The sequence below is a fragment of the Echinops telfairi genome, unplaced genomic scaffold (assembly GCF_000313985.2).
Source record: "Echinops telfairi isolate 266 unplaced genomic scaffold, ASM31398v2 ScPeMD7_7467;HRSCAF=8505_1, whole genome shotgun sequence".
NCBI classification, from domain to species: domain Eukaryota; kingdom Metazoa; phylum Chordata; class Mammalia; order Afrosoricida; family Tenrecidae; genus Echinops; species Echinops telfairi.
Genome location: NW_022111368.1, coordinates 41,670,074 through 41,680,518, shown reverse-complemented (window position 1 = coordinate 41,680,518; position 10,445 = coordinate 41,670,074). Strand labels below are relative to the sequence as shown.

The window sequence follows — 10,445 nt, the reverse complement described above, 5'->3', positions numbered from 1 at the left end:
CCTCTGCAAGGGGATCTCCAGTGGCCTACTAATGGGCAAATGTTTTGAGAATGATGAGGGTAACAAATATACAAATGTGCTTTACACAATTGATGTCTGTATGGATTGTGATAAGAGTCGTATGAGCCCCTAATGATTAAAAAAAGAAAGGGAGCAGGAAACAGTGAGGAAGCAGGATCAGCGCTGGTACTTGCATTGCACTCCATGAGTTGACACATAAGGGGTCTGAATCGGTGAATGTGAAGCCGATGATCTGCTCTGCACACCTTCACCTAATTCACAATAAATACATGCTAATAAATAAAGAGGGTTTAAAGGGGGATTATCTTTAAACATCTATCGTGCCAAATATTTACACTAATACATTTTTAAATGTATTGATAATAAACACATTACATATTTACATAAATCTCTTTTAATGAAAATAAATATATTTTCCACCAAAAATAAAGGAAGAAAGATGAGAAAACTGGTATTGCTTTACATATCCAAATCAAACCCAACCATCTAGTTGATTCCAACCCAGAGAGACCTGATACAGGATTTTGAAGCCTGTAAACGGTACAGGAATAGACAGCCTCATCTTTCACCAAGCAAGCAGGGGGTGGATTTGAACTGCTGACCTTGTGATCAGCTGCCCAACACCTCACCACTGTGCCACCAGGGCTCTTTGTTTACATATAAATTTCTGTAAGTGTCTGGTTTAATTGAAGACATCGGATAGCTGGTTTTGTATTCTGTGAATCGTGACATTATGTTGATCGAAGTAAATATAAAAACTTCATTTCATAGATATTTCCTTGAAAAAGGAAAAGCACTTTAACAGTCTTTTCGGAAAACTGAGGCTATTATTCTTGGGCATTACACCTACAGTACAAGCGATAGTTTTTAAAGGTGGCAATGTGGAATTTGCAGCCCTGTCAACGCACTTTATCCTCTGTGTCATTATGGTCATGGCACAGCTTACACTCTGAATGGACTCCTCCTCACGCTTGATTTGCAGTCATGCGTATGGTTATAAAACAGTGGCTCCCTGAGTTATGCTGTCCACATGTGGAAATTTCATTCTGTGATAACAAAACACTGAAACATTTTAATATCACTTTTTTTCAGTCTTTTAAGTATTGGGAAAGTCTTGATCTCTCAATAAAAATTTCCAATTTTTTCATTATGATTTGAAAATTCAAATTTTCTCATTGACAACTAATGCCCTCTCTCTTTTTTTCCACTGAAGATAATCTCATTCCTTTCGTTTGGGGGTAAATATCTGCCAAATTGGGGCCCTGGTGGTGGAGTGGGGTCAGTGTAGGGCTGGTAACCATCCAGTCCCCATTAGAAAGCATCCTCCACTTCAGGGAGAAAGATAAGGCTCCCACTCTCATAAAACGTTACAGCCAGGGCAGCCCACAGGGCCGGCCCCACCCTGCCCTCTAGGGGCCAATGAGGTGAACTTGACTCAATAGCAGAGCTTGGACCTTGAATTTGCCAATTGGCCCAGCCTATCAGACCTCTCTCAAGCAAACTGGTGTTTCAGTTAAGGACATTAGAAGTTCAGCTCCCAGGTTAATTGTACAATTGCTTTTTCCTGGAACAGCCATGAGACAACCATTGCTATGTACACACAGACATGTTGTATGTCTATGTCGCATGTCTTGCTTGATAGGAAAGAGTCCCGAGTCATGTCCTCTAGGACCAAGATTTAATAAAAGTAACCATCTTTACTTCTTCATCAGAGAAAAACTATTTGTTCTTTTTTTAAAGATCACACTGTGACCATGAGGCATACAATTACCACTACTACAATTAGGTCACACTGTTGTCATCAGCGTCTTGCTTTTTCGGTGCAAATGTGAATACAGTAGAATAATCTCTCGGTAGGATCACTCCCTGGGTCCTTGTGTTAATGACCTTGGCTGCTAAGAGCAAGGCTGGAGGTGGGAGCCCACTCAGAAGCATCTTGGAAGAAGGCTGACGCTCTCCGTCTGCAGGATCAGCCCCTGAGAGCCCTGGGTGGCGCTTCTACCCTGACACGCACACGCGGGGTCTCTAGGCGTTGAAATCAACGCAATGGCAACTCGTCACTCCGAGTAACGCGACTGCCGCGAGTTTGGTGTTTTGAGCCTGTCTGTCAGTTTGCCGCACGGTGGTGGCTTGCAATACGTGTTGCTGTGATGTGGAAGCTATTCCACCGGCCTTTCAGAGAGCAGCGGGATCCCGCTCAGTCTGGAAGCTCCGCACCGAGACAGACTTGGAGGAGAGCCCTGTGGTCTACCGTGGGCACAACCCGCCCACGCGTATCGTGCACATAGGAAACTGACATGCGCGGGGGTTGCGTGGTTTGCAATAATAATAATAAAACTGAATGATAGGGATGTTATTTATGTAAAAATATGATACTTCTGGAAGTTATCCAATGAAAATCTTATGGCTCATAATGGAACACCGTCTAGTGTGCTGGAAGATGTGCCCCATGATGTTACAAGGCGCTGCACAATAGCTGCGCCCGGGACTAAAAATACCGATATTCACGAGATGGGATGGGGCCGGGCGCTGTTTTACTCTGGCACAGAGGACGTTGGCGTGGAGAATTAGAGCCAGCTGGTCGTCATGGCAACTAACAGCATTAGACTAGAAATAGTGGCCCTGTCACCTGAAGGACTCTACTGAAGAGCTGTTGTCTCAAAAGACAAGAACCGTGTCAGGAGCAGACATCAAACAGAGACTCCTGGGGAGGGAGGCGGTTGACTGGCAGAACTGTTGGGGGTCACAGTAGCTCTGCTATTCAGGACCCAAACCACTTCTGGGCCAAACATCAAAGCGGGCCAAATCTCTTTGGAAGCCAACACAATGACTCAGAAAACTCGATGGCTGTATGTTTGGTTAAGTTCATATAACATGGTCAGTTCTGTTCATAACCGTCTGCTAATTAAGGCATCTTCTGAGACCATCGTGGGAACCTTCATAACCAGCAGTGAGCAAGTCTTCATTTGAAATCGAGACATCCTGACCCTGGTCTTCTTCGCTGTTATATGAGCAGTCACCCTTTGACACTGGCCTTCTTTGGAAATGAATGTCTTCACTTACTTTAAAGTGGAGTTTGGTTTAGGGCTGAAGTCATCCTGTTCAGAGTGTCAGCACCTTGGTGTTCTCTGAGCTTCACCCCCACGGTAATAAATGAGCTGCGCTAACTCACTGCTTCTCCACCGCACGGTTTCAACTAGTTTCTGTTCCAGGGACTGGCCTCCAGTTTATCCTTTCAGGACCCATGGACAAAGACTCGTGGCGTTTAACATTCCTCTTAGAAAAGCAATTTCTTCTTGTGTATTTTCTAATGAAAAGTATCTTTCGCTCTGTACTGTAAAAAATACCTCCCAATTCAATTCCTCAAGCCTTTAGTGAGTGTGGTGCCTGGATTATACATTTCAAGAGTTACTTAAGTGAGACATCGCCTGTCTTCATGGAGGTTAGAATCTGTCAGAGAAGTCAAATGTATCAGTGGTTAATGGCAAAGTGTCTGATAAATTCTATTAAAAAAGAGATAACGCACGGTGGCCGATCAGAAGAGGAAGAAGTGAAGTGGGGAAATAGGAAAGATGTCAGGTGTGGGGTACCAGCCCCACAATCGAGTGGATCCAAGGGGCGGTGGTGCAATTGAGGGGTAAAATTACAGACATCAGACAAGATAAGGCATGCAAGTGATCATGTCCGGGACCTCCATGACTTCAGGAGCCAGGACCATGCAGAGAGAGAGAGAGAATATATTTCCTACCAAGACTTATATACACTGGGGGCGGGGGGAGGGGCGTGCGTGCAAGCCCCCTGACCCCACGTATGTACAGAGTGGGCTGTACCTTAACCCTATAGGTTCCTGAGTACATTAGAAGAGTAACCTAACACCAGTACCCAGGGCAGGTAAGGGGGAGCGGCTGTCTTCAGACCATATAGAGCAATAGCACATGTCTGCTCCCATAGATAAAGCTGCCGACTACATAGCAATGTGCTTGTAAGAGGTAACTAATGTAGCGCTACTATGGGAGGACATAGAGGGGAAGAACATTAATTATGAGAATGTGATTGGGACTCACCCCAACTCACAAGAGTGAAGGGCTCCCTCCCCACCAGAAACCCAGCTTGCCAGGCTTCTTAATATTTGAGAATAAAGGTTTCATCCATACACACTCTTTTCCAGTTCTATACACCCCACAGTCCTGGAAGTCACATTGTGAAGTTTGAATAGAACTTCCATTGGCAATGATGGGCAAAGCAAGACCTTCATTCATCGTGAGAGAGAGCCACGTGAACAAAGATATAAAGGGTCATGGTGCTTTGTGAAAGGGGCGTGTAATTTGGTCAAAAGACCTCTTTTAAGTGTGAAAAAACCAAGATGTCCCTTTGATGACTGAAGTGCACCTGACCCAAGCCACGGTGTTTTCAGTCATCTCACCTGCATGTGAAAGCTGGACAATAACCAAGAGAGACGGAAGAAGAATTGTGATCTTTGAATTATGGTGGAAGGAGCTTGCTACAGACCCCGCCCGCAGAGCATGGGAGGCAAGGTGTCTGCCTGCCGTATCAGAGATGTTAGAGAGAAACTGCGGGTATCACCCAGCTTCACGGCAGGAGACCCACCTAGCCAAATTTGCAGAACCTCAGCCTCTGTTCTCCCTGCAGTTGGTTTGACTAACCAAGAGAAGGCTCAGAAGCCCTCACAGCAGTTTGTTCATTCTAAAAAGCAGGAGCCTCTTATTGAAAAAGTAATTCAGTTTTTTTGGGGTTTTTTGTTGTTTTTTTCATGCTACGATAGTATTTTATTTTCCAAGGGCCCATACAGCAAACATTAAGCCAAGCATGAGCTTTAATCCTGTGGGCCAAAATTCCCATATTTAGGAAGAAAAAAGCAAACTGTGATCTATACACAAGGAACATAACTAAAGGCTCATGTTAATCACATAGTCGTTTTTCATTTCTATAGCACAGAACTCAAACGTCACTGGTCTTTCAGGTCCTTCTGGATGTCCCACAGTGTCTGCACTCTTCTTGAGTTGAGCAACCTCATCCTCCTTCAGCGTCTGGTTGATAACACGGGTCAAGCCCCGAGCATACAGAATACAGGGGAGGCTCAGAAAGACATTCTCAATGCCATACATCCCCTGCACCAGCGTGGACACTGGATGCATCCTGGAGAGATTTTTGAACATCGATTCAATAAGATCAGCTACACTTAATCCAATAGCCCAGTTGGTGTATCGCTTTAGCTTGATGACTTCATTGGCACTTTCAACCACCATTTTATGCACTTCTCTCCAATTTTCACGGTCATTGTCTGTCCCCATCTCAGTTCAGTTCCTGGAGAGAAGCCCCTGCCACATTCATGCCACTCCACACGGCCACACTCGAGTCTCCATGCGCTCCCAACATCCATCCATGGCAGCTGCTGGGATGAATGCCAAGTTTTTCAGCCATCAGATAGCGAAATCCAGCAGAATCCAGGTTACAGTCACTTCCGATCACACGGTGCTTGGGCAATCCACTTAGTTTCCAGGTAACATATGTAAGAATATCCACTGGGTTGGACACCACAATTATGATGCAGTCGGGGCTGTACTTGACGATCTGAGGAATAATGAACTTGAAGACATTGACATTCCTCTGCACCAGATTGAGCCGACTCTCCGCCTCTTGCTGACGGACTCCTGCAGTCACCACCACGGTCTTAGAAGTGGCCGTCACAGAGGAATCTTTATCCGCTACGGTTTTAGGTGCCTGGAGAAATAAGCTCCCATGCTGCAGATCCATCATTTCTCCTTTGAGTTTATCTTCCAAAACATCCACAAGGGCCAGTTCATCAGCCAGGGACTTTCCCAGAATGCTGATGGCACATGCCATACCCGCTTGTCCAACCCGGACCACAGTGATCTTATTGTTTGGAACCAGTGCCTCTTCTGCAGCGGGTACAATTGGCTTGTCCTTAAGGGTTGCCATCCTGAACAAGAGAGGGAAGTCGCTCCAGGCAGCAAGTCGAGGGGAGCGAGGACCAGAAGTGGGCTGGCAGCTGCGTCTCTACAGTGTTTATCAGGAAGTTTTTTTGTTTTGTTTTTCTTTTTTTAGTCAGTGAGAGAGTGAGTCAGTGAGAGTGAGACAGTGAGAGTGAGTCAGTGAGAGAGTGAGACAGTGAGAGAGTGAGGCAGTGAGACAGTGAGAGAGTGAGACAGTGAGAGTGAGGCAGTGAGAGAGTGAGACAGTGAGAGAGTGAGGCAGTGAGAGTGTGAGACAGTGAGAGAGTGAGGCAGTGAGTGAGTGAGACAGTGAGACAGTGAGAGAGTGAGACAGTGAGAGAGGGAGACAGTGAGAGAGGGAGACAGTGAGGCAGTGAGAGAGTGAGACAGTGAGAGAGTCGTTTATCAGGAAGTTTTAACCTAAGTACTCAGGGAATTAAAATTGATACTGGAGTTGATCAGATTTGCAAGGAAAAGCCTAAAGCTGTGATTAAATCAGAAACTAAGAGCGATGATTGGGGTCCTCTACCTAAAAGAACTATGGAATGTCTATTAGGAAAGTCCAACATAAATTCTCAAGGTGTTGCTAGATCAGGATTATGAAGAAATTAAGGCAGTGATGAAATCTGATATACCGTGGTTTATAAACAAGGAAAATTGCTTAAGCCAATTTTTGTTTCCTTGCATTTCTAGAGTAAAAATGCATACTGACCAGGAAAGAGTACTTGAGTACTTTAAATGAGGGGTCTTCTGGAATGCTGTTGTGGGGAAACCACAGCGCCCCCACATGGAATTAGAAATTGAAATTGAAGGGAAAGGTTTTTAAACATTGGACCTGGTATCATTGCCTTAGGGCATTCAGGAGGGCCTAAGACCCTCCCATTAACTTCCCCTAAAACAACGTGGAGGGAATGAGTGAAGTTAACATGTGTCCCACCGCCAGTGAGCCATTTATCTCCTTAGTGTTGCCAAATGAGGTCATGAAGCTGCGACCTGATTGACTGGATAAACTCTACCCCTTCACTCTTTTTTTTTCCCCCCTTCACTCTTAAGAGTCTCAAATTGATAACAGATTATGTAACTACCACAAGCTGCTAATTGCAAGGTCGGCAGTTTGAAACCATCAGCCTCTGCTCAGGAGAAAGACGGAGCTTTCTACTCCCACAAAGAGTTAGCGTCTCAGAAACTCACAGGGTCAGGGTCAGCTCTACCCCGTCCTACAGGGTTGCTATGAGCTGGCATCAACTGGATGGCAGTGAGTGAGTCTCTCTCGTTAGAAAGTATTTTGAAATGGCCACTGACTTGAAAATTGTCAGTCAGGTGATGCTAACTGGGATCCGTACGTCAGCCTGTGGATTTTACAGAACAGACCAGGAGCTGTTACCTCCCCTTGTGAATTTGCACTTACTGTTTTCTATCAGAATCTATGGTTTTCACCCAAACACAGAGCCCTGTCCTTGATTGCCCCAGAGGCAAAAGGCCATAGGGAGTCGCCTTTTAGTTTTCTCTGAGTCATAAACACCTCGAATGGAACATTATGGGGTTTAGACCAGGTTTTGCACAGACCAATGGGTGCCTTCTTTGTATGAGTTTGCTTGCAATTGACAGCCAGCCTCGTGCTCTGACCTGTTCACGGCCACCTTATCCTTCCTTGGATTTTGCACCGGGCTTGTTGACCCCGGGAGGTTTTTTTATTGGTTTTCTTGTTCAACCCTTGGCGGGGTTTTTCGGTTTCCGGGGCCTCGGGGTTCTTTGAAGTTGGACGGCCTTTCTTGAGGCCCCTTGTTGCCCGGTTCTTGGGCCGGCTTGAGGGGGGAGTTGAAGGGAGGGGCATTCTTCGTTAAGTTTCTTGGTTTTTTTTCCAAGGGGGTTGAATTTCGGTTGGGGGTTGGGCTTCTTTGGTTTGCCCTTGGGGAGTTGTTGGGCCCGGGGTTTCTTCTTGACTTGGGCCCGGGGTTTCCAGGCCTCTGGCAGTTGCTCCTTCAGCTCTCCTTTGGATCCCACTTCTGACACCACGCAATGTCATACAGCAGAATGGCAGGGCCTAGTTGAAATTAAACATGAGGAGATTTTATTGAGAGACAGGACAGTTTGCAAACTGGGAATCATAAAATCCGGAGAATTCTAAACTAAGTGATCCAAGGAGAAGATAATGCAGGGAGTTTTTCTAAGAACATATAAGTAATTTCAGTAAAAATTCAGGATGGGGTGGCATTTAGGTAATGGTTACAAAATTAGATGCAACTTTTAAAAAGTTAGAGAGTTATTATTAAGTTGGATATACTTGTCTTCAAAACAATCATGAGACCCTGAAATCTGAATGAACAAATTGTGCTGCCTGTTAATACTGAACCACAAAGCAGAGACAGGGATTGAATCATTTTACAAGCACTTTATTCAAATGCCAACAATCTGAGAAGGAGGCAGGTAAAAATCCTAAAAAACTACCTTACAGCTCATCTCGAGCCAACAGGTTTTATAGTATGGAGGAGAGCAGGGGAGTGACAGGACCTGGGCTGAGGTCATCTTTTGTGTAGGAATGAGGTCGAGCTGTCCCCAAGGTTCTTGAAGGTCTTGGTGTTTGTTCTTTCTGCTGACCACCGTCCCCAGAACTCACCTGTTACCTGTAGTGTGCGGATTTTGGTGTCACTCTGTGTCTGAGAGGACCCTCAGGGCTTTATGAGCCAGCTGAAACCAATGCACTTTTCTTCATGCCCTTGGTTAAATCTCACAGAGGCAAGTTACAGCAGATTGTGAGGATTACTACTTCTTTTTTTCTCTCAAATATTATTTTTAGTGACATATCTTACTCATTCCAATATATCCTTTCCCTTCTCATACAGTTCTGTTGTAAATCCCATCTGGTGGGGTTATATGATCATCAATGTTATCAACTCTCCTCGCCCCACCCCACTCATTTCCCATACCCTCTGGAAACGAACTCCTGTCAGTGTCTCTGAGGTGTCATCTGTCTTGACTACCGAGTACCGAGCAATCTTAAATGAAGATTGCACAAGTCTAACATGACCAATAAGGTATATCAGGTACTCACCACAATAGTAAGGGGAGGAGATCTTAAAATAAGTAGAGGATAGTTATGTGGTGCATCAGTGCCACGTTGCACTCTGGATTTATCCTCCATTCCATGAGGCCCTATTAAGAGGGACCGTCCAATTGTCTTGTTGGCGGACTTTGCATTCTCATTCATATCAATTTGGATGCCTGCTTTTTGAATTTGTACTACCTTTTTCCATTGATACCTCATGATCACACATGCTGGTGTCTTCTTCCATGTGGGCTTTTTTGCTTCCCTGCTAGATGGCCGCTTGTTTAATTTCAAGCCTTTAAGACCACTGATGTTATAGCTTTTGATAGTCAGGCACATACATAATAAAGTGGGCTGTGCCTTAACCCTAAAGGTCCCTGAGTACATAGGAGGCGTAACCTAACACCAGTACCCAGGGCAGGTAAGGGGGAGCGGCTGTCCTCAGACCATAGAGAGCAATAGCACATGTCTGCTCCCATAGATAAAGCTGCCGACTACATAGCGATGTGCTTGTAAGAGGTAACTAGTGTAATGCTACTATGGGAGGACATAGTGGGGAAGAATATTAATTATGAGAATGTGATTGGGACTCACCTCCAACTCACATGGGTGAGGCCACCCCAGAACCCCAGCCTGCCAGACTTCTTAATATATGGGAATAAAGAATTCATCCATATGCACTCTCTTCCCGTTCTCTGCTTCCGCAGGAGTCTTTGGGGTTCTCAATACATAAAATCACATCATCTGTAAATAGCGATAATTTCACTTCTTTCCCCGAGCATATAACTGTGACATGCTCCCTTGCCTTATATTATTAGCTAGGACCTTCAGGATGATGTTGAATAAAAGTGGGGACAAGGGCACCCTTGTTGGGTCCCCTTATTGGGTGGGGATATTTTTGGGTTTTGTGTATAGTTTTTATTATATGAAGGTAATTTCCTTCTAATCCTATCTTCTTGAGTGTCGATTAGGAATGGGTGTTGAATGTTGTCAAACGCTTTTTCTACATCTAGTGATATTATCATGTGGTTCTTGTCCTTTTTCTTGTTAATTTTATGGATAATGTTGATGGTTTTTCAAATGTTGAACCATCCCTGCATCCCAGGTATGAATTCCACCTGGTCATGAGGGATTATTATTTTTTATATACTTTTGTATTCTATTGGCCATAATTTTGTTGAGGATTTTTGCATCTATGTTCATAAGAGATATCGGCCTGTAATTCTCTATTATTTTTCTTGTTTTTCAAAAATAATTTTATTAGGGCTCATACAACTCTTATCACAATCCATGCATACATCAATTGTGCAAAGCACATTTGTACATTCATTGCCCTCATCATTCTCAAAACATTTGCTCTCCACTTAAGCCCCTGGCATCAGCTCCTCATTTTTTCCCCTTCC

At 44.6% G+C, this 10,445-nt stretch overlaps 1 protein-coding gene across 1 annotated transcript; it reads right to left on the bottom strand.

The window, feature by feature from the left end:
- Positions 1-5,334: 5,334 nt before the first annotated feature.
- Positions 5,335-5,982, bottom strand: LOC101638010 (L-lactate dehydrogenase B chain-like). Its single transcript, XM_045283951.1, has one exon. The coding sequence runs from the start codon at positions 5,980-5,982 to the stop codon at positions 5,335-5,337; it is 648 nt and encodes a 215-aa protein (XP_045139886.1).
- Positions 5,983-10,445: the final 4,463 nt, after the last annotated feature.

Coding starts and splice junctions, on each gene's coding strand:
- LOC101638010 (XM_045283951.1), bottom strand. CDS start 5,982: ATGGCAACCCTTAAGGACAAGCCAATTGTACCCGCTGCAGAAGAGGCA.